This window comes from Anomaloglossus baeobatrachus, chromosome 10 (genome assembly GCF_048569485.1).
Source record: "Anomaloglossus baeobatrachus isolate aAnoBae1 chromosome 10, aAnoBae1.hap1, whole genome shotgun sequence".
Lineage (NCBI taxonomy): Eukaryota > Metazoa > Chordata > Amphibia > Anura > Aromobatidae > Anomaloglossus > Anomaloglossus baeobatrachus.
The window spans coordinates 61,516,014-61,540,692 of NC_134362.1; the positions used below are offsets into that span (position 1 = coordinate 61,516,014).

The 24,679-nt window shown below is 48.1% G+C and overlaps 1 protein-coding gene across 1 annotated transcript in view; it reads left to right on the forward strand.

The window, feature by feature from the left end:
- Nucleotides 1-17,952: 17,952 nt before the first annotated feature.
- Nucleotides 17,953-24,679, forward strand: part of RPLP2 (ribosomal protein lateral stalk subunit P2) — a 32,472-nt gene continuing 25,745 nt past the window's right edge. Inside the window, exons 1-3 of the mRNA XM_075326375.1 lie at nt 17,953-18,062; nt 20,987-21,110; nt 24,601-24,649. Of these exons, the coding sequence (XP_075182490.1) occupies nt 20,988-21,110; nt 24,601-24,649 (172 nt within the window). The 5' untranslated portion in view covers nt 17,953-18,062; nt 20,987. The remainder of the gene's footprint in view (nt 18,063-20,986; nt 21,111-24,600; nt 24,650-24,679) is intronic.

A 24,679-nucleotide genomic window follows, 5' to 3' on the forward strand; every position in this document is an offset into this window, starting at 1 on the left:
GATTCTCAGATTACTGACGAGCTCAATAGACCGGATCCTGTGAATCGATTCTCTATAACTCTATCAGAGAACAATCATCAGCTCAATCATCTGTCACCCGGTGGACAACGTTTTGCTCCTTAGTCGGGTGACTGGCGGCCTATTAATTCAGCCGATAATCCGGAAGTGAGCTTTCGTTTGATTTGTAAATTTGCTTGATGAAGAAGCTTCTGAGCTCCAAAAGCAAATATTTTTTGGATTGGCCGGTAAAGAAAACTTTTGTCTGTTTTGGCATAAAAGTATTTACCGTAAGATAAGAAGCACAAACTTTACAGACAAATCACAGCCCAATGGATACACTTCATCTTGCAGCAGAAATGGCATAAATATAGCAAATGTCTGTATCAGCTGATGGCTGGAGTAGATTTCAGTCACTGGTGTGAACACTGCCTGAGATGTGCTAAATATATCAAGAGTCATCCACCTTTCAACAAATTTGCGGAATCTTATTCCTCCTTCACATGTCAGTGATTTTTCTCATACACAAAAAACTCTCTGAATGTCATCCAAGTAAAATATATCTTTGTACCGTGTTAGGGTACTTTCACACTTGCGTTGTTTTCCTTCCGTTACAATCCGCCCTTTTGGAAAACAGCGGAATCTGTTAACGGATTCCGCTGTTTCCCATAGACTTGTATGGTTGACGGATTGTACCAAAAGGACCTGCGTTGCTTCCGCTGGGTGACGCCCCGTTGCTTCCGCCCAGCGGGAGGAACGCAGCATGTAACGTTGTTTTGAGCAATCCTCTGGATTTCACTGCGCATGCTTTTTTTTTTTTTTAAATCACAAACTTTATTTTGGCTCGCGCTGGCCGAACGTTCAGCTGAGCGCCCGCCGGCATGCCCGGGCGCCGGCAAGTGACAGTGCTCAGCTGAGCGCCCGCCGGCATGCCCGGGCGCCGGCAAGTGACAGCGCTCAGCTGAGCGCCCTCCCGCCGGCATGCCCGGCAAGTGACAGCGCTCAGCTGAGCGCCCGCCAGCATGTGACAGCGCTCAGCTGATCACTCGGCGGCCGGCTGCAGGGAGCGATCAGCTGATCACCCGGCGGCCGGCTGCAGGGAGCAATCAGCTGATCACCCGGCGGCCGGCTGCAGGGAGCGATCAGCTGATCACCCGGCGGCCGGCTGCAGGGAGCGATCAGCTGATCACCCGGCAGCCGGCTGCAGGGAGCGATCAGCTGATCACACGGCGGCCGGCTGCAGGGAGCGATCAGCTGATCACCCGGTGGCCGGCTGCAGGGAGCGATCAGCTGATCACCCGGCGGCCGGCTACTGGGAGCGATCAGCTGATCACCCGGCGGCCGGCTACTGGGAGCGATCAGCTGATCGTTTACAATAGTCTGCCGCTAGTAAAACTGTAAAAAAAAAAAAAATCGAAACGGATTCCGTTGTTTTGCAGTATCCGTTGCATCCGTTGTGCCACTATATGCAACACATCCGTTACATCCATCACACAACGCAATGCAACGGATGCCGTTCAACGCAAGTGTGAAACTAGCCTTAGCCAATAGATAGAAAAAAATTGTCTAAAAGAACTGAGAGTCCTCAGTGGTTGATCCAAGTTTGATCAGTATTTTCCATCAGAGTCATCAGAGTTTAGTCAGTGTCAGCTTTAACCATCAGAGTTGGTCAGAGATTCATCAGTTTACTTTGGATGAAAAAAACCCATAACCGACAGATGTTTCTCCAGCTTCTCCTATCAAACAGTCCATGAAAATTGGACAGCACAAACATGACATCTGAGTGCTATCTGATGATTTCACTGATCCACAGAATCATTGGCCTGATTCTCCAACACATGGATAATTATCAGACAAATCTCTGCACTTTTGTGCCGACCACTCGGTCAGAGGAACATATTGCACATGTGAACTGCCCCATAGATTATGATAGGCACGAATTATATCCGTGAGAAACAGATAAAACTAGTACAAGAAGAACTGATGTCTGAAGACGCCTTAGGCTATGTGCGCACAGTGCGTTTTTCGCGGCGTTTTTGCGCGTTTTTCGGGTGCGTTTTTGGCCTCAAAACTGCAGGACTTTGCTTCCCCAGCAAAGTCTATGAGTTTTCATTTTTGCTGTCCGCACACATCTGTTTTTTTTACCTGCGTTTTTGAGTTAAAAAAAAAAATGGACATGTCAGTTCTTTCCTGCGTTTTTCTGCGTTTTCCGCCCATGCAATGCATTTGAAAAACGCAGCAAAACGCAGAGATCAAAAACACAGCAAAACGCAGCCAAAAACGCACCAAATCGCGGCAAAAACGCATGCGTTTTTTTATGCGTTTTTTTGACGCAGGTGCGTTTTTGTGCGTTTTTAGCGGCCAAAAACGCACAAAAACGCAGCGTCAAAAATACGCAGTGTGCGAACCTAGCCTTACTCTAGTGATGTTTTAATCAAGACATGTTCATGAATGCTGATCTGAAGTTCATGATGACTCCTAGTATTCCCTGCTTTATAAACCAGCAGTGTGGTGAAAAGTACTGAATGGTTCTATTCAACATCTTCAGGCTCCAAGACAGATATATGTGTCATAGAGTGGGTCAGGGTGTATGGAGTGGGCTCATAAGCTGAGCTAGTGCCACACAGGGCAGATGCGAGCTGGATTAAACAGCCAGTATCTCCCTCTGACAAGTCCGGAGACTCTGGAGTACATGGTAGCACATTTAGGCAATGCAGGCTGCACACAGAAGAACGAGAAACTTGCGGCCTGGGGTTGCCATATTGAAAAACAGCTCCTAGGACACTTTGGACAGGGCGATCTAAGGAACAATGTTTCTCCTTGTAGAGAGTGCTAAGCAGGCATAGTGAGATTTACAGGCCACCCAATGCTCCTCTGAGAATTCACTTCCTTCCCGACCGGGCGCGCTTTAGTTCTTTTTCTCCTTTTCTTCCGCAAGCCAAGCATTTCTTATTTTTCCATTAATCTAGATGTGTGAGACTTGATTTTTATTCAATAAGTTGTAATTTTGAATTATGTCATTCCTTTTATCATGTGATGTACTGGAAAAAAAATTCCAGTACATCAAAAAAAACTTTCCTGACAGAAGCGGGTCGGCTGCATGTATTTCTATGCACCTGAGACGCTCCTGTTCGGAGAGCGTCCAGCCATGCCGGGTGATGTGAGACTCACAAGTGTGGCTCTTCACTAGCCAGTGAGATGCATGTGGCTTACAACCATCCTGCGCTTTCTGTATTGCAGATTATCTCAGCACACACTGACTGATGAGCTGCGGCTCACATACAGCAGCCATTCTAAAATAAAATAAAGCTGCAGTCTTAATTTGATGACATAGATTTCCATTAAAAAACATAGTTTTCATTATTCTTAAAAGTGGATGAAGAAGGTTCTTGCATGCTGACTACCGTATCCTGAAATGGCTTTCAAATGTTCTGCCATGACTTGACTCTAGAGAAAATAACACACAGTCACCTATAGCCGATCACTCCCAGAGCACTTTTTCCCCAATTTCTACATTACGTCAGCCTTTTGTTCCCCCCCATGGAAGACACTATCCTCAAAATTAAATTATATTACAGCAGTAATAATGTCCTCTAATTTGCCCCTACAGTAATTATGTCCACCATTTGCCACCATAAACCAATAATGTATATTTTCTCACTCTGACCCCATATAGTAATAATATTTAATGAAGTCTCCCATCCTGGGCCCCGATGTTCCTTCAAATGATTCCTCATTCCTGAGGTGGGGAGACAGAAGCTGGCAGTGATTGGACGTAGGGCTCCCGTGATGTCACAATGTAACGTGAGCCACTAATCGCGATTACTGACAGCGCTGGAATGGTGGGTGCCAGCAGCAGAGGTGAATACAGTGGGGTCTTTTATTTTAGTTGGGGGAAACAACTCCTCTCCAAAATAGCCCCACAAAGTGCCCCTATCCATAATGTCCGCCAAAACTTGCACTTTCTATAATATCTCCCCCATACTACATCTCTGCATAAAGTCCACCCCACTCCTCATTATACTATGCCACCTATCACAATCTCCTTCCTAATTGCCTCATTATGTCCCTTATTGCTCCATAATGCCCACCAATGCCCCATAATGTCTCACATTGCCCCATAATGTCCCACATTGCCCTATCATGTCCCACATTGCCCAATAAAACTCCCACATAATGTCCCCCATTGCCCGTAATGTCCTCCATTGCCCAATAATGTCCCCCTATTGCCCTATCATGTCCCAATCAATTTTGCCCGCTCATCACTAGTTACGAGTACCGAGAACCCGAGCATAGTAGTGTCCGCTCATCACTAGTTACGAGTACTGAGTATGGTAGTGCTCGCTCATCACTAGTTACGAGTACTGAGCACAGTAATCCCACATTGTACAATAATGTCCCACATTGCCCTATCATGTTCCCCATTGCCAATAATGCCCCCCCCCATTGTCCATTAATGTCCCCTATTGCCCAATAATGTTCCTTATTGCCCAATAATGTCCCACATTGCCCGATAATGTCCCCCATTGCCCAATAATGTCCCACATTGCCCTATCATGTTCCCCATTGCCCAATAATATCCCACATTACCGTATCATATTCCCCATTGCTCAATAATGTCCCCCCATTGCCCATTAATGTCCCCCATTGCCCTATCATGTCCCAATCAATTTTACCCACTCATCACTAGTTACAAGTACCGAGCACCAGATCATGGTAGTGCTCACTCATCACTAGTTACGAGTACTGAGCACCCGAGCATGGTAGTGCCCGCTCATCACTAGTTGTACGTACAGAGCACCTGAGCATGGTAGTGCCCCCTCATCACTAGCTACAAGTAGCAAACACTCGAGCATGGTAGTGCCTGCTCATCACTAGTTAAGAGTACCGAGCAACCGAGCATGGTAGTGCCCGCTCATCACTAGTTACAAGTACCAAGCACCCGAGCATGGTAGTGTCCGCTCCTCACTAGTTACGAATACTGAGCACCCGAGCATGGTAGTGCCCGCTCATCACTAGTTACGAGTACTGAGCACCCGAGCATGGTAGTGTCCGCTCCTCACTAGTTACGAATACTGAGCACCCGAGCATGGTAGTGCCCGCTCATCAGTAGTTATGAGTATTGAGCACCTGAGCACGGTAGTGCCCGCTCATCAGTAGTTACGAGTACAGAGCACCCAAGCATGGTAGTGCCCGCTCATCACTAGTTACGAGTACTGAGCACCTGAGCATGGTAGTGCCCGCTCATCACTAGTTATGAGTACTGAGCACCTGAGCATGGTAGTGCCCGCTCATCAGTAGTTATGAGTACTGAGCACCCGAACATGGTAGTGCCCACTCATCACTAGTTACGAGTACTGAGCACCTGAGCATGGTAGTGTCCGCTCATCAGTAGTTATGAGTATTGAGCACCTGAGCATGGTAGTGCCCGCTCATCAGTAGTTACGAGTACTGAGCACCTGAGCATGGTAGTGCCCGCTCATCAGTAGTTATGAGTACTGAGCACCTGAGCATGGTAGTGCCCGCTCATCAGAAGTTATGAGTACTGAGCACCCGAGCATGGTAGTGCCCGCTCATCACTAGTTACAAGTGCTGAACATCTAAGCATTGTAGTGCCCGCTCATCACTAGTTGTACGTACAGAGCACCTGAGCATGGTAGTGCCCCCTCATCACTAGCTACAAGTAGCAAACACTCGAGCATGGTAGTGCCTGCTCATCACTAGTTACGAGTACCGAGCACCCGAGCATGGTAGTGCCCGCTCATCACTAGTTACAAGTACCAAGCACCCGAGCATGGTAGTGTCCGCTCCTCACTAGTTACGAATACTGAGCACCCGAGCATGGTAGTGCCCGCTCATCAGTAGTTATGAGTATTGAGCACCTGAGCACGGTAGTGCCCGCTCATCAGTAGTTACGAGTACAGAGCACCCAAGCATGGTAGTGCCCGCTCATCACTAGTTACGAGTACTGAGCACCTGAGCATGGTAGTGCCCGCTCATCACTAGTTATGAGTACTGAGCACCTGAGCATGGTAGTGCCCGCTCATCAGTAGTTATGAGTACTGAGCACCCGAACATGGTAGTGCCCACTCATCACTAGTTACGAGTACTGAGCACCTGAGCATGGTAGTGTCCGCTCATCAGTAGTTATGAGTACTGAGCACCCGAGCATGGTAGTGCCCGCTCATCAGTAGTTATGAGTACTGAGCACCTGAGCATGGTAGTGCCCGCTCATCAGAAGTTATGAGTACTGAGCACCTGAGCATGGTAGTGCCCGCTCATCAGAAGTTATGAGTATTGAGCACCCGAACATGGTAGTGCTAGCTCATCACTAGCCTGTAAATTAGTAAAAAAAAAAATAGTCTAAAAGTAACACGATTAATAGGTGTAAAGTTAGGCAAAAGTCACCTGCTGCCAAATTATCTGCATATAGGATAAAAGAATTGGTTGATTAAAGGGATCTGTCAGTAGGATGGAACCCTCCTGAGCCAACCACATGGGCATATAGGTCATAGGAAGCTGAATAACATAATAGCTTGATATCTGAGATGTTTTATTCCAAAGGAATCCATGTGTTTCTTAATATGTAAATAAGCTGTCATGCTCTATAGATCTTCATGAGAATCTGCCTCCAGAAATAATTGCAAATTAAAGGAGATGCTACCAGTGTGAGACATGTAGATGAGGAGAGCAGGCTGTTAGTCATTACATGTCTCATACCAGTTACACCTCCATTGATTTACAATAAGCTCTGGAGACAGTTACCCAAGGAAATCTGCCCGTCCAATAGATCTTAACAGCTTATTTACATATTAAGAAAAACATGGATTTCTCTAGAATAGACATTAGATCGCAGATATCAAAGTATCATGTTATTAAGGTTCATATGATGCACATGCCATATTGATGTCTCAGGAAGATTGATCCTTCTGGCAAAATCCCTTTAAAGGGAACCGGTCATCAGAAATTTAGCTATAAAGCTAAGGGTATGTGCGCACGTTGCTTTTTACCTGCTGTTTACCTGCTTTTTTGCTGCTTTTTCTTCTGCGCTGTTCAATGCCAAAATGGATGTGTTCTTCTATTCAAGCAAAGTCTATGGGAATTTGGGTTTCTTGTTCACACTATGTTGTTCAAAATGCTGCCTTTTTGTGGCAGAACTTTGGTCAAAAACTCAGCTTTGCAGTGCAAAACCCAAATGGCAAAAACAATTGACATGTTGCTTCTTTGAAAAGCTGAGTTTTTGACCAAAGTTCTGCCACAAAAAGGCAGCATTTTGAACAACATAGTGTGAACAAGAAACCCAAATTCCCATAGACTTTGCTTGAATAGAAGAACACATCCATTTTGGCATTAAACAGCGCAGAAGAAAAAGCAGCAAAAAAGCAGGTAAAAAGCAGGTAAAAAGCAACGTGCGCACATACCCTAAAAAGTTCCCCCCTCTGCAGCTCCTGGGCTGCATTCTAGGAAGCTTCCTATAGTTTTTTTGGCACCTTTTATACCAAAATAAACACTTTGTAAACTGGTACCTTTTCGTATGTGTAATAACCTGCAGATAACGGGATACGCAAGGACTGCACGGAACCACGGGGGTTAATCAATGCAAATTTAATAATGTATTGCACAACACAGGTGGAGGAAAAGTGAGGGAAGGGAGCACAGCAGTAGAGATAATGCAATATACATACAACCACTTTGAATAACTTGTCAAGGATAGGAAGCCTCAGATTGTACTCCCAAAAGCAAAACACAGAAATCCTTATTAAACAAAAAACCGCAGAGTCCTTGTTACCTTACTCGTATAACACAGGGCAGAGTCTTTTCCTATCTGTCCCTAACTAAAAGTAGTGTGCACACTTAACTGCAGATTTCAGCGTGGGGTACCTCGTCACCGTTGGGGCCCGTATTCCGCTGGCAGACACCTCTAAAGTTCAGTCTTTGTCCCGGGTCTGTAACTTGCACGTGCTGCCTGGCTCCTCGCTCCACATCCAGCCTCTTTGGATCTGTAATTTTGTAATTTGCACGTGCTGCCTGGCTCCTCGCTCCACATCCAGCCTCTTTGGATCTGTGTCTTGGGGGGGACACCACGCAACACTCTGAGGTACTTGGACCTCGGAAAAACAGGGCAGACTCAGGCCTTCTATCTTACAGCCCACTCCAGCAAACTCCTCTCTGCCAAAAACACAGCCACATGTAGACTCCTCCTCCTCCTGTTCCAGACTCAATCTAGTCACTTGAGCAGCAGGTGGCAGCATAACACAAGGAAGTCCACCAAACAGTCTTTTAACCTATATATATATATATACACATATAAATGTTAACAGGTCTTACATTTCCCCCCCTCTTTAACCTCGGCCGTCCCGGCCGATACACTCCTGAGGCACTCTGCAAAGGGGCACACGGTGGCAACTCCTGCCCTGCTTCACAACCTGTTGCTTGGGAGCCAATGTCGTAAAACAGGATTCAGTGACAGAACACACAAATTCATCTGCCAAGTACCGATCAGGGGGAATACCAGCATTAGCCCACTCAGTCCGGCGTGGCACCACAGCTAACTCGCCAGACGTCGGCGCCGTATCAGGGAGTACAGTATTCTCGTCCCCATCTCTGGAGATTAGTGACTCCTGCTCTGCAGGGGTGGCACCTGTGTCTTGAACGGATGGGGGTGTGGATCTCTCCCAGTCTGTTGGGTTGGTCGGGGCCCGCCACCATTCTTCATCATCAGAGCCCTCTTCGAAGGTAACAGGAACAGGCACAGGCACCGTCTCCGGGGTACTTTGTCTGGTCCTGTCTTCTGAATAGCAGGGCCTCAGCATATTACGATGCAGGATGAGGGTGCCGCCTCTTTGCTCGCCTCTCACTTCGTATACTGATCCATGGGGCGAGATTCTTCTGATCACAATGTACGGCTCTGTTTTCCAGCGCTCGCTCAACTTGTGTCTCGGGTGTTTCTCTGCAACTAGTACTCTGTCTCCTGGTAAGAACGGGGTTTCACACACAGGTTTCCGCTGCGGGTGTGTCTTTTCTTGCAACCGCTTGGTGACAATTCGATGGATAGTCTCCAGCCGTCGACGGTGACAATCAACCCAGGAACCTACGCTCTGACCTTCACTGATCTCGGGGGGAGCTAGGTTCAGCTCTTCAATGCCTCTTCCGGCTCTTCCAAACAGTAGCATGTATGGGGTGTACCCAGTGGTGGAGTGGACACGATTATTGTACGCCCACACGAGTTCTGCGAGATAGCCGGGCCAGTGATTCTTACGATCATCCTCCAACGTGCGTAGCATTTGTAGGAGGGTCCGGTTAAATCTCTCGCAGGCTCCGTTGCCCTGTGGATGATAAGGCGTAGTCCTTGACTTCTGCATTCCGTAAATCCTTTGCAGCTCTCTCATGACACTGCCCTGAAAGCAAGCTCCTTGGTCAGAATGTATTCTTTTGGGGCAGCCGTACACCCGGATAAAGTCATCACTGATGGCTCGAGCAGCTGATTCAGCCGTCTGATCTCTGGTGGGCGTCACCACCGCAAATTTGGAGAAGTGATCTGTCATCACAAGGCAGAACTGATAGCCCCGGTGGGAGTGGCCAATCTTGAGATAATCGATCATGAGTACTTCCAACGGCTCTTTGGTTACAATAGTCTGTACTGGTGCTTGCTGTGGAGGAGCCTTACTTAACTCGCAGGAACGGCACAGTTTACAGGCCTTCTCTACTGCCCGAAGCATCTGAGGACAGTATACTATTCTTTGCAACCACTGGTAAGTCTTGTCCGGTCCGAAATGGGCTCCCTTCTCATGCGCCTCTCGGGCCAATGGTACTGCCATCTTCTGGGGTATCACTACTTGCCACCGTACTTCCAACTCTGTAGCTAGGTGCACCTTCCGATACAGCATCCCTTCTTGCACCGACAGCTTATCCCACTGGCTGAGAATCTGGAGGGCCACGTGCGACAGCGTGGCCCGTATTTCCTTTCTAGGCTTGCGCTGCTGGATCACCCACTCTTTCACTTGAAGCAGTTCTGGGTCAGATGACTGGATTTTCACCCATTCCTCTCTGGTTTGGCCAAGCAGGCGTGATGTCGTGCCCGACGTAATTTCCAGCATACGAGCCTCTACCACTTGAGCGGTGAATTTACTAAAGTCCGGAATTTCGTCTTCCTCCAACTGTTCATCTCTCTCCCCCACTGGGGCTTCGGTGGTAACACGAGAAAGGGCATCCGCATTCTGATTTTCATGCTTAGAGCGGTACTGCACATGATAATTGTATCTGGACAGTCGTGCCAGCCACCTCTGTTCCATTGCTCCCAGTTTGGCGGTTGAGATGTGAGCCAGGGGATTATTATCCGTATAGACTTCAATTTGAGCTCCCGTGAGATATTCCGAGAACCTTTCGGTTATTGCCCATACTAGTGCCAGTAACTCCAACCGAAAGGAACTGTAATTCTCGGGGTTGCGCTCGGCTTCTCGCAACGTCCGACTTCCATATGCAATCACCCGTTCAGTACCATTCTGTACCTGGGCCAGAACTGCACCCAGGCCGTAGAGGCTCGCGTCTGTATACAACCGAAAGGGGAGGTTATAGTCTGCATAGGCAAGCACAGGGGCGCTAACCAAGGCCTCTTTCAATCGGTGTAAGGCTTCTGCTTGTCTTGGTCCCCAGCAAATTTTCTGTGCTTTTGGTCCTTTCGCAGTGCCTCGGAGCAATTCGTGCAAAGGTTCTGCCTCCTTCGCGAAATCTTTGATAAAGCGACGGTAATATCCGGCTAGCCCCAGGAAAGCTCGAACCTCCCGCACTGTGCTGGGTGTGGGCCATTCTAGCACTGCTCTCACTTTCCCATCGGAGGGCTGTACGCCGGCTTCCGACACCTTGTGTCCGAGATATTCAATCTCTTCCTGAAAGATCCGACATTTTTTTGGTTTTAGTTTAAGCCCATGGGCCCGTAACCGCTGAAACACTTGGCCCAGGTTTTCTAGATGTTTCTCAAAGGTTGCAGAATATACTACTATGTCGTCCAGGTAAATCAATGTGGCCTCGAAGTTCATGTCTCCAAGGCAACTTTCCATGAGGCGCTGAAAAGTTCCTGGGGCATTATTTAGTCCAAACGGCATGCGATTGAACTCGAAGAGTCCCATGGGTACAATAAATGCGGTCTTGGCCTTGTCTTTCTCTGCCACAGGGACCTGCCAATATCCGCTGGCCAGATCGAGGGAGGAGAAGTAACGTGCCTTTCCCAACGCCGACAGGGACTCCTCTATCCGGGGCAGAGGGTAGGAATCACGAACCGTGCATCCATTAAGCTTGCGGTAGTCAACACAGAAGCGGGTAGACCCATCCTTTTTCTTGACCAGCACGATTGGGGCAGCCCATGGACTCTGACTTTCTCTTACCACCCCGCTCTTCAGCATCTGCGCCAAAAGCTCTTTTACCTCTTGGTAGTACTTTGGGGGTATTTGCCTGTACCTTTCCCTGATCGGTGGGGCATCTCCTGTGGGTATTTCGTGCTGAATCTTGTCAGTACAGCCGAAATCTTCTGCGTGACGGGAGAACGTGGCTTGATTCTCCCAAATAAAGTCCTCTATGGCTTGGGCTTGCTCCGAATCGAAGGGGCTCAGGTCCACTCCCATCTGCCCTAAGATGACGCGACTGTTCCATTGATCAGTGGGTTTCTCTTTTCTTTCCATAGAAAGAGCCCAAGTCCAGGCTTCCCCTGCCATGGGCTGCAATTCAATCGATTCTGCAGCCGCCACCTCTTCAGGCGCCAGGTAGACATGGGCCAGAACAACTCCCGAGGTCAAGGTGTAGGCCTGTTCACCGGTGTTCACGCAACGGAAAGGGACCCTTCCATTTCTTACTGTTGCTAAAGTGCGAGCCACCAACGGTTCGTCTCCGTTCTCTTCACCACGGTAAGGCTCCACCAACACCTCCATCCCCTCGAGTGTACGGTGGGCCCCGACTGGCAAGGTGAGGACTGTCTCACGATTTGGAGGTAGAGTAATTGTTGTCTGTCTTGGGACTCGAACCCTCCCCACCGGGTAGCGGCTCCCACCATTCTTCCACAGTCCTCGGGCACGGATAAGGTGTTGGAAGACCTTTTGGGCAGGCCTGTTAGCAACTGTCGTCTTCCAGTAATCACAGCCCCCCTTGTTGAAGAGCAACTGGTCTAATTCTTTCAGGACGTTCATGCCCACGATAGCTGGCACCTCTCTGTCGTACCGGCCCTCCGTTAACACAATCCCTTTTTTGCCTAAGTTCTGGCCACAGGCACGTATGTTCATCCACACGACCCCTACAACCGGAATGGGAAGATTGTTTGCAGCCCTCAGTTTGATATGTGCCCCTTTGTCAATGGATACAGTTTGTCCAAAATGTTGGTAGAAGAACTGTTCTGGCATGGTGGTCACTTGGGACCCAGTATCCATCAGGCATTTTACTTCTTTCCCTTCAAATTTGGCCGTGATCGTCGGCGTGCAGGCTGCTATATCTTCAGGGCGTTGGTTTTCTCTAAGCTCAGTTGGTCTCCCCACCATGTGCCCATCCATGGAGGGAGGCACTAGTTTAACGGCGGTCTTTCTTGAGAAGTCTTCCTCTCCGGACAGTGTCGGAATAAATGGTTCCGATTTCCACAGTTCCAACACTGGTAGTCTTCAGCGGGTCTCGGTCTCTGCTCGATCTGTCCCCTCTCTTCTTGATAGGTATGCGTGCGGGTATTTGGCCGCGGTGCTGTCGTTCTTACTTCTGACGCCGGGGCTTGCATATTCTTCAGCAACTCTTGTAGAGCAGTAACAGTCTCTTGTAACTGATCCACTTTAGCCTCAAGTTGGCTCGGTTCTCGGTTTTTCTCACCCGGGACTACCTTATGCATACAAACTTCACCCCAGGCGTTCTGCGGGTCGCAATTTTCAGTTTGTGTGCGGGAGACTGCTTCTTCCAATATTTCCTGGAAAGTTAGTTTTTTTTCTACCCTGAGCCGTTCACGGAGGGCACCTTTGATCTTGGGGTTATGTAATCCGCGGAGGAATTGATCTCGCAGGGTACGGTCAGCATAACCGGGGGTTTGTGCTAGCTCTGGCTCTGCTGTAAGCATTTGTCTCATTATTCTCTGGAGTGCATTTGCATACTGTGGCAGACCTTCTTCTTCACCCTGCAGCCTGTAGAACAGTTGCGTCTGTAAATCTCCTGCTTCTGGTTTCCCGCCATACACTCTCTCAATAATCTTCACCACCTGCTCTAACGTCTTTCGTTCACTCTCAGGGCGCAATAAAATAGTCTCTTGAGCATGGCCTTCAAGGGCAATCAACAATATCTCCCCTTGATTTTCTGCAGTCACTCCTGCTACTCTCAACATGCCCCTCACTCTCTGCGCCCAGTCATGGAGAGGTACATTGTTGCCAGTAAATTTTGGTATATGGGTCAGCATAGCCCCCAGGGACAGCTGCCTTGCTGGTATTCCCCCATCAGGTTGTATTAGAACACCTCCATCAGCGACACCCCCCTGTCCGTCCATTGTTCCGTACCAGCCTGCGTATCCTGCCGACTACGCCAAATGTAATAACCTGCAGGTAACGGGATACGCAAGGACTGCACGGAACCACGGGGGTTAATCAATGCAAATTTAATAATGTATTGCACAACACAGGTGGAGGAAAAGTGAGGGAAGGGAGCACAGCAGTAGAGATAATGCAATATACATACAACCACTTTGAATAACTTGTCAAGGATAGGAAGCCTCAGATTGTACTCCCAAAAGCAAAACACAGAAATCCTTATTAAACAAAAAACCGCAGAGTCCTTGTTATCTTACTCGTATAACACAGGGCAGAGTCTTTTCCTATCTGTCCCTAACTAAAAGTAGTGTGCACACTTAACTGCAGATTTCAGCGTGGGGTACCTCGTCACCGTTGGGGCCCGTATTCCGCTGGCAGACACCTCTAAAGTTCAGTCTTTGTCCCGGGTCTGTAACTTGCACGTGCTGCCTGGCTCCTCGCTCCACATCCAGCCTCTTTGGATCTGTAATTTTGTAATTTGCACGTGCTGCCTGGCTCCTCGCTCCACATCCAGCCTCTTTGGATCTGTGTCTTGGGGGGGACACCACGCAACACTCTGAGGTACTTGGACCTCGGAAAAACAGGGCAGACTCAGGCCTTCTATCTTACAGCCCACTCCAGCAAACTCCTCTCTGCCAAAAACACAGCCACATGTAGACTCCTCCTCCTCCTGTTCCAGACTCAATCTAGTCACTTGAGCAGCAGGTGGCAGCATAACACAAGGAAGTCCACCAAACAGTCTTTTAACCTATATATATATATACATATAAATGTTAACAGGTCTTACATATGCAAATTTCTAAAATCGTCCATGGGGGCGGGCTGCCTGGGGTCCGTTGCTGTCCTCCTGCAGATTTACGCCGCCCCCGAACGCTGAATTTCAAAAGCTCAGGACGCCGCCCCTGGGTGCCCGTGGTCCCGCGCATGCGCTGTTCCACTGTAGCGGTGCCGTGCACTGCGTGCACGTGTGACCGCTGGTGACGCTTTCTGCGGGCACGAGGTTATGGGCGGCGCTGTGAGTGTCATCAGTAAGTGCCGCCCATAACCTCGTGACCGCACTTTCCCCTATGACTCCAGCGTTATGCGCAAGCGCTCGCTGGCCTGATTCCCTGACGTCCCCTCCTTCCCATCTATTTCCTGCTGCTGAGCAGGATGGGAAGGAGGGGACGTCCGGGCATCAGGCCAGCGAGCGCTTGCGCATAACGCTGGAGTCATAGGGGAAAGTGCGGTCACGAGGTTATGGGCGGCACTTACTGATGACACTCACAGCGCCACCCATAACCTCGTGCCCGCGCAAAGCGTCACTAGCGGTCACACGTGCACGCAGTGCACGGCACCGCTACAGTGGAACAGCGCATGCGCGGGACCACGGGCACCCAGGGGCGGCGTCCTGAGCTTTTGAAATTCAGCGTTCGGGGGCGGCGTAAATCTGCAGGAGGACAGCAACGTACCCCAGGCAGCCCGCCCCCATGGACGATTTTAGAAATTTGCATACGAAAAGGTACCAGTTTACAAAGTGTTTATTTTGGTATAAAAGGTGCCAAAAAAACTATAGGAAGCTTCCTAGAATGCAGCCCAGGAGCTGCAGAGGGGGAAACTTTTAGCTTTATAGCTAAATTTCTGATGACAGGTTCCCTTTAAATTCAAAGTATCCAATATTTATTCCTCCTGACATTATCATTGGGGACTTGTCAGAAGAATTTTATAAACATCAGATCCATTTTGCCAGGTTCGGTTGACTTGAATCTAATATGTCTAGGAACATTAAAGGGAATCTGTCACCAGGTTTTTGCTCTACCATCCGAGAGCAGTATAATGTAGAGACAGAGACCTTTATTCCAGCGATGTGTCACTTACTGAGCTGTTTGCTGTCATTTTGATAAAATCGGTTTTCTCTGCTGCAGATCTAGCCGTTATACAGAGCTCATGAATATGCTGGACTATCTACAGCACGCTAAGTAGTCTTGTAATGATAATCTACTGCTGATTAAACAGTGATTTTATCAAATCTACACTAAGCAGTTCAGTAAGTGACACATCGCTGGAATCAGGATCTCTGCCCCTACATTATGCTACTTTCAAATTAGGTGAGATTCCCTTTAATGCTGTGTAGAAATTAGGCAGATTGACTAAATATGGGTCAGGTTTACCCTAACTGAGCCATTGATATGAAGGATCAGACTCTCTTCCCATTTCAGTTTTTATAAACGGATGAAACCAGGAGACAAAACTGGAACGTTATACGTAGATCAAAAAATGGAAATTGAAGTGTGAACACAGCTAGAAGTCTCTGAGACCTCCTTAACCCCGTAACGACCGCGGGCCGTAAAATTACGTCCTTGCGGTCATAATGTTACTGCCCGCGGTCTGCTGGCAGCATCATGCTGCGATCGGCGCACATCTCAGCTGATTTTCACAGCTGAGATGTGTGCCTGCTAGGCACTAGCAGAATCGTTATCTGCTCGTGCCGTTTAACCCCTTATATGGCGCTGTCAATATGTGACAGCGCCATTATAAGCGCGATCGCGGTAAACATTTACTTACCGCCCGATACCGGAAGTCACGTGACGCGATCACGTGACTTCCGATAGTTGTCATGGTAGCACAGGGTCATGTGATGACTCCTGTACTACACCTGACTTGCTTTCACTTTCGCTGTGCCAGGGGCACAGCAAAAGAGAAAGAGAGCGTATCTGCTGTTTACAGCCTTGTAGCTGTGATCAGCAGATACTGCAGAGCGATTGGAATACTGATCGCAATAGCCCCCTAGAGAAACGAGTAAAATAAAAAAAAAAAGTTTTAAAAAATTAAAAAAAAAAACAAAAAAAACCTAAAAGTTCAAATCACCCCCCATTCGCCCCATTGAAAATTAAAGGGTTAAAAAAATAAAAAATATACACACATTTGGTATCGCCGCATTCAGAAACACCCGATCTAACAAAATATAAAATCAATTAATCTGATCAGTATACGGCGTAGCGGCAAAAAAATTCCAAACGCCAAAACGATGTTTTTTTGTCGCCACAACTTTTGCACAAAATGCAATGAGGCGATCAAAATGTAGCATCTGCGCAAAAATGGTACCGTTAAAACCGTCAGCTCGAGACGCAAAAAATAAGCCGTCATTGAGCCATAGATCCCGAAAAATGAGAACGCTATGGGTCACGGAATATGGCGTAAAACGTGCGCCACTTTTTTCGGACAAACGTCTGATTTTTTTTAACCCCTTATATAAAAGTAAACCTATACATGTTTGGTGTCTACGAACTCGCACTGACCTGAGGCATCACACCCACACATCAGTTTTACCATATAGTGAACACAGTAAAATATCTCAAAAACCACAGTGCTATCGCACTTTTTTTGCAATTTTTCTGCATTTGGAATTGTTTTGCCGTTTTCTAGTACACTATATGGTACAACTGATGGTTTCATTTCAAAGTACAGCTCGTTCCGCAAAAAATGAGCCCTCACATGACCATATTGACTGAAAAATAAAAAAGTTACGTCTCTCAGAAAAAGAATGGCGAAAAAAACCCCCGGAAAGCGAAAAATCGGCCGGTCGTGAAGGGGTTAAAGGGGAAATTCCACTTCAGACATTCACAACATCTCCACCAGTGTCGACAGTCCCCTTTCAGGAGAACAGGGGTACTCTAACCCCTATCCCCCCCCTTTATCGAAGCTAAAATGGTTTTTGGTGGCCACAGGCCGTAGGACCGCATTTTTCTTACTTTTTAGATATTTTTTAATGTAAAAGGGAGAAAAGCTGAGAGCGTATCACCGGTGAAGTCAATGGGAGACACACTATGCTCATACAAGAGCACGGCTGTTCCAAGTCTTAGCTGAACACCTAAAAAGTTCTGGTTTTACAAATTTAGATGAACCTCTGGTGAAAGGAGAAGCAGCCAATACTCTGCTACTTATGGCCCAGTCTTGAGAAGAAAATAATACCACAGCAATGACACCCAGTGACTAAAAGCCCACGGTGTGACGCAGCACAAAGGCACTGGTAGAGAGGAGCACGGAACACCTGAAGTACCGTACTTACTGCGCCTGCGCCGCTTGTAGTACCGTACTGCGCCTGCGCCGCTTGTAGTACCGTACTGCGCCTGCGCCGCTTGTAATACCGTACTGCGCCTGCGCCGCTTGTAGTACCGTACTGCGCCGCTTGTAGTACCGTACTGCGCCTGCGCCGCTTGTAGTACCGTACTGCGCCTGCGCCGCTTGTAGTACCGTACTGCGCCTGCGTCGCTTGTAGTACCGTACTGCGCCTGCGCCGCTTGTAATACCGTACTGCGCCTGCGCCGCTTGTAGTACCGTACTGCGCCTGCGCCGCTTGTAGTACCGTACTGCGCCTGCGCCGCACTGTGAGTATAGCAAGATGGCGCTGTGTCCCATAATGCATTGGTTCCGGATTTTCCTGTGCGTAGCCCCGCCCTGAGAGCGGCCTTTTCCCTCCCGGCCTCCATAGAGGAAGCACGCGTTAAGTGTCCGTCTGCTGCTGAGTGCTTTATAGTGACCCGTGAGGTGAGTGGCGGTGTCAGTAATGGCGGGTACAGGTATTGGAGGGGGAGGTGCTCACTACTGACCCTCCACCTGCCCCATAACAGTCCTGTCCGTGTGTTAGGGTGACCGACCTGAGGTGCTCACTACTGACCCTCCACCTGCCCCATAACAGTCCGGTCCGTGTCTATTAGGGTGACCGACCTGAGGTGCTCACTACTGACCCTCCACCTGCCCCATAACAGTCCGGTCCGTGTCTATTAGGGTGACCGACCTGAGGTGCTCACTACTGACCCTCCACCTGCCCCATAACAGTCCGGTCCGTGTCTATTAGGGTGACCGACCTGAGGTGCTCGGTGCTGACCTCTCCACCTGCCCCATAACAGTCCGGTCCGTGTCTATTAGGGTGACCGACCTGAGGTGCTCGGTGCTGACCTCTCCACCTGCCCCATAACAGTCCGGTCCGTGTGCTGTGAGGGGCTGGGGTGCTGACGGACTGTGCGTGAAGCAGCAAGAGAAGGGGACAGCACACTCCTCTCTGCTACACGTGCACATCAGTGTGGAGAGCACACAGAGCAAGGGGGCACTTACTTATTAACTGCTTTGCATTATGGGTAATTGTGAGACACAGGTCAGCAGAAATCCTACACAGATCCTGTATGATGAGACCGCTGCAGACGATTCATAGCCGGGATCAGAGCCAGCCACGTCACGGCTTTTTAACCACTTACAGGGAATCTGCAGCCCTATAAATACACAACCACAATGGAGCTGGGATGGTGATTAATGGATTCCTGCAGTGTAGAAATCCAATCTGTGGTTGAATAGCTCCTCTACATTTTTTGTGATGTCACCCGTGCATTGGGGTGGGACTCTGTGGGGGAGGGGTAAGGTCTTCTGCTTCTTCTCCGTCTCTCTTCTACAGGTCACTAATGTTGACTGATGTGCCTCCTTTTTGACATTCTGTGCCCTCTGCCTGAGGTCCATCTTGATGCATTGATGTCACCATGAAATGTTTATAAGATTATGCACCAACCACAGATCATTTCTTCACTGCAGGGGTCGATTTAAGTAACATCACAGCACCATTATAATAATAATAATACTCATATAGCGCCATTAATTCCATAGCACTGTATGTACATTAGCAACACTGTCCCCATTGGGACTCGCAATCTAAATTCCCTTTCACAATGTCTATGGAGTGTGGGAGGAAACCGGAGAACCCAGAGGAAACCCACACAAACACGGGGAAAACATACAAACTCCTTGCAGATGTTTCCTTGGTGGGATTTGAACCCAGGACCCCAGCACTGGAAACTGCAGTGCTAACCACTGAGCCACCATGTCCCCAATGGCCATGTATTTATTTTGTAGTGCTATATCCTGCTAACAGGTTCTCTTTGAATGCCATTAGCACTCTCCGGTAGGGACATTCATTCTGGTGCCAATCAGCCCCCTGTGATCCGATTGTAGGGGGCTGAAGGGTTGCTATGGCAGTCAACGCTGGCCCTTTGTTTTGGGAAACCCTGCCGCAGGCTAAGGTGCACTCATTTGCAGCATATAGTATAAACAATCCTATGATCAGAAGTTCAAGTCCCCTATAACTACTAACACACCTAAAATAAAAAAATATTTACAAAAAAATAAAATAGCCCCTCCTCCCACTGCCTAAAAAAATGTGTATTCGATACGGTCCTGCCCATAATAGTCCAATCCATTAAAATATAATATGATTAACCTCCTAAGTTAAAAAGGCTGTAAAACTAATCCAAAAGACCAAAATTGCCATTTTTCAGTTACTGGAGATCAACAAATAAATGCAATACAAAAATAATCAACACTGCACCAACAAAAACGTCAGCAAAGCCTCAGCTCCATCTACAGGAAGAAAAAAAACCTGACCGCTGAGGAAACAGATCGAGATATACGTAGCTACACAATTCTGAATTATTTTCCAAAATTGAATAAAATGGGGGGAAAACTCTAAGTTTTGCTTCGCCATGCTGATCTGACTAAATAAATAACTTAAATATAAATGTTTATATAGCACTAACATATTCCGCAGCGCTTTACATACATCAGGGACACTGTCCCCATTGGGGCTCACAATCTAAAGTCCCTATCTGTATGTCTTTGGAGTGTGGGAGGAAACCGGACAAACCCAGAGGAAACCCACGCAAACACGGGGAGCACATACAAATTCCTTGCAGATGGTGTCCTTGGTGGGATTTGAACCCAGGACCCCAGCACTGCAAGACTGCAATGCTAACCACTGAGCGACCGTGCCATTGACGATTGGTTTCAACGCACACAATAAAAAGTGATAGACAATGGTGGAATTGCAGTTTTTCATCATTAAACAGCTCTTCGGCCATCACCTTGTGTGGAACTGGACGTCTTTAAAGGGGCAAGTAATCAGGATATCATCAGATGGGGTTCTGACTCCCGGCACCCCACCGATCTGATAGAAGGGCCTGCCGCACGCGCTACTCTCCTGCATTGTTACTTTTGCACAGCATTTTCTACAGGCAGTTCTTATTATTACAGCTTAGTCAACTAAACGATTACTGTAGTTTCCGTGAACTTGGGCTCTGATGGACAATGCAGCGGCTGTCAAAATTGGAAAATGCCCAAAATGCCGTTTTCATGCTCCCAAAAATCACTTTATGTATCGTTCACCAGGTGTCTACTGCATGCAGGTATATCACAGATGCGATCAGTTCTGGGCAGGCAATCATGGCAGGAGCATAGGGCACAACCACTACATGTATGGAGCTGGGCATGGTCTACCACGTGCCGGAGAGCTGCGGCCCCTTGGCGATTATGATAGTGCCGGCCCGTCTCCTATTTGTGAGCTATCCTGTGGACAATCTTTAATAAACATTTGGATGTAGTATAGGGCTGAGCTGTAACTTCTGATTTCATTATCTTCCTTTTCTTTACAGAATGCGTTACGTAGCTTCCTACCTCTTGGCCTTGCTCGGCGGTAATGACAACCCTTCCATTGGTGACCTGAAGAAGATCCTGGAAAGTGTGGGGATTGAATTGGACAAGGAGCGGGCAGAAAAGGTATCAAAGACCATTCTGCACAAAGCAAAATCTGCCATGTAGAAGCCAATTAAAGGGAATCCCTATAAGAAACCTATAACACCCCACATTCAGTGTCACCACCAGATGTGCATACTGTGTACTATACAGATATATCGCTCATTGCCTCACCACAGTAACTGCAAACATTTTTGTAAATTCTTTGTACATTGCAAAGTTTAACAAGCAGCTCTCCAGTTTGGGGTCAGTTTGCCTAAGGCCGGTTTCAACTTTTCCAATTAAAATAAGTTTGGGATATACCGTATATACTAGAGTATAAGCCGACCAGAGTAATGTGCCCATTGTTTAGTAATGTCCCCTGCGGTGATGTGGCCATTGTTTAGTAATGTCCCCTGCGGTGATGTGGCCATTGTTTAGTAATGTCCCCTGCGGTGATGTGGCCATTGTTTAGTAATGTCCCCTGCGGTGATGTGGCCATTGTTTAGTAATGTCCCCTGCGGTGATGTGGCCATTGTTTAGTAATGTCCCCTGCGGTGATGTGGCCATTGTTTAGTAATGTCCCCTGCGGTGATGTGGCCATTGTTTAGTAATGTCCCCTGCGGTGATGTGGCCATTGTTTAGTAATGTCCCCTGCGGTGATGTGGCCATTGTTTAGTAATGTCCCCTGCGGTGATGTGGCCATTGTTTAGTAATGTCCCCTGCGGTGATGTGGCCATTGTTTAGTAATGTCCCCTGCGGTGATGTGGCCATTGTTTAGTAATGTCCCCTGCGGTGATGTGGCCATTGTTTAGTAATGTCCCCCGCGGTGATGTGGCCATTGTTTAGTAATGTCCCCCGCGGTGATGTGGCCATTGTTTAGTAATGTCCCCCGCGGTGATGTGGCCATTGTTTAGTAATGTCCCCCGCGGTGATGTGGCCATTGTTTAGTAATGTCCCCCGCGGTGATGTGGCCATTGTTTAGTAATGTCCCCCGCGGTGATGTGGCCATTGTTTAGTAATGTCCCCCGCGGTGATGTGGCCATTGTTTAGTAATGTCCCCCGCGGTGATGTGGCCATTGTTTAGTAATGTCCCCCGCGGTGATGTGGCCATTGTTTAGTAATGTCCCCCGCGGTGATGTGGCCATTGTTTAGTAATGTCCCCCGCGGTGATGTGGCCATTGTTTAGTAATGTCCCCCGCGGTGATGTGGCCATTGTTTAGTAATGTCCCCCGCGGTGATGTGGCCATTGTTTAGTAATGTCCCCCGCGGTGATGTGGCCATTGTTTAGTAATGTCCCCCGCGGTGATGTGGCCATTGTTTAGTAATGTCCCCCGCGGTGATGTGGCCATTGTTTAGTAATGTCCCCCGCGGTGATGTGGCCATTGTTTAGTAATGTCCCCCGCGGTGATGTGGCCATTGTTTAGTAATGTCCCCCGCGGTGATGTGGCCATTGTTTAGTAATGTCCCCCGCGGTGATGTGGCCATTGTTTAGTAATGTCCCCCGCGGTGATGTGGCCATTGTTTAGTAATGTCCCCCGCGGTGATGTGGCCATTGTTTAGTAATGTCCCCCGCGGTGATGTGGCCATTGTTTAGTAATGTCCCCCGCGGTGATGTGGCCATTGTTTAGTAATGTCCCCCGCGGTGATGTGGCCATTGTTTAGTAATGTCCCCCGCGGTGATGTGGCCATTGTTTAGTAATGTCCCCCGCGGTGATGTGGCCATTGTTTAGTAATGTCCCCCGCGGTGATGTGGCCATTGTTTAGTAATGTCCCCCGCGGTGATGTGGCCATTGTTTAGTAATGTCCCCCGCGGTGATGTGGCCATTGTTTAGTAATGTCCCCCGCGGTGATGTGGCCATTGTTTAGTAATGTCCCCCGCGGTGATGTGGCCATTGTTTAGTAATGTCCCCCGCGGTGATGTGGCCATTGTTTAGTAATGCCCTCCTACCGGTCCCCTTCTTGTCTCCTATTATGCCTTTGTTTACACACAATAAAAATTATTCTCACCTGTCCTCCGTTCCCGCGGTGTCCTCTGTTGCTTCTTGCAGACCGCAGGCACACAGACCTCTCAGTGATCTTGTCTGCTGCACGGAGCCGCTGCTGCAGGCTGCCATCATGGCTTTACTGCGGTTGAATGCTTTGCGGCGCCGCCACCATAAAGCATTCAACTGCAATAAAGCCATGACGCCAGACAGCAGCACCATGTGTAAGGGGGTGGTCGAGCCCCCGTGAGAAGAAACCCCCCAGAAGACACAACATGGTTGTAAAAGGTGTTTATTAATCTTTATAGTATTTTATAAGGATGTATTAGTTTTATGCATATTGTAATGTATAAGATGTAGCAGAGTACAGAATGTTACTATGTAGCGGTGTAGCAGTATTGAAGATGTAATGTACATTATGTGTATTTGTATAAGGTGTAATGCTATGTAGTATATAATGAATAATGCTTAATAAGGTATTATTAGTGTTATAGGTGCAGGTGAAAAGTGAAATCTGCCCGGTGACAGACAGGTGACAGCTGGGATTCTAGGATTAGCCAATAGGGAAAGAGCTACTGCTGAGGGAGAGAAACGGTTGCTGTGGAAACGTCAGTTAGGGCCCAGCCTGTGACAGGAACAGACGTCAGGTCTGAGGAGAAGCAGAGCCGCATGATATGGGTGACAAGAAAAGAGGGAGACCGTTACATAGAATAGTGTGACCGAGGAAAAGAAGGAACGACTGACAGAGAATGACAAGTCTGGTGCAAGACAGAGCGGGACAAGGAACGACGTGAGTGTCTTAAGCAGGTGTCCCTGAGGCGTCTTGAGTAGCTTATAGCTCGGTCCAGCCATATTGTCAAAATCTCTCTAAGAGGGAAAAGACGTGGAACTGCTTGAGGAGGAGAAAGTCTTCCAAGGACTGTGATGTGATACTAGGCTGGGTAGTGAAGGGAAGAAAAGGACTTATGGAGGTTGGAACAACTGAACTGAAGGTTGTATGCTCCTCTGTGACACTGACACATGTAAGAAGATTTATGTCCACTATCTAATGTACATTGGTGTTGACAAGTTTATGTTCAGTAAAATGACATTTTTTCTGAACTTGTGGTCCCCCTCAATGAGCTGTGTACCATCTGGTCCTGGCCGGCCCAAACCATCAGCAACATGCGGCCTGCAAAGGCGTATCGCCTCCAGAATGCAAAACCCACACACCCAGCCAGGACTTCCATTTTCATGTAGCGTGCCGGGGTGCGGCAGACAAATACCTCGCCCACGACTACCACCCCACACCACGTTACACATGCACCGCCGTATAAGACGACACCCCGCGTACAAGACAACCCCTGACTTTTGAGAAGGTTTTCAGGGGTTAAAAAGTCGTCTTATATGCCGGAAAATACATTATATTGGCTGCTAGGCGCCCAATCAGTGCTACCAGTACCACCATGTAGAGCTGCACTGCTTTGGCTGTAGTATGTCAGCCAGTTTATTGGATAGAATCAGAATTTTATGGGTTTTTTTTTTTATTTACTTTTTTTTTTTCTTGATAGGTCGTCAGTGAACTTAAGGGCAAGAAAATCGATGATGTGATCGCTCAGGGTAAGACTACGTCTATTGAATGGAGTTCTG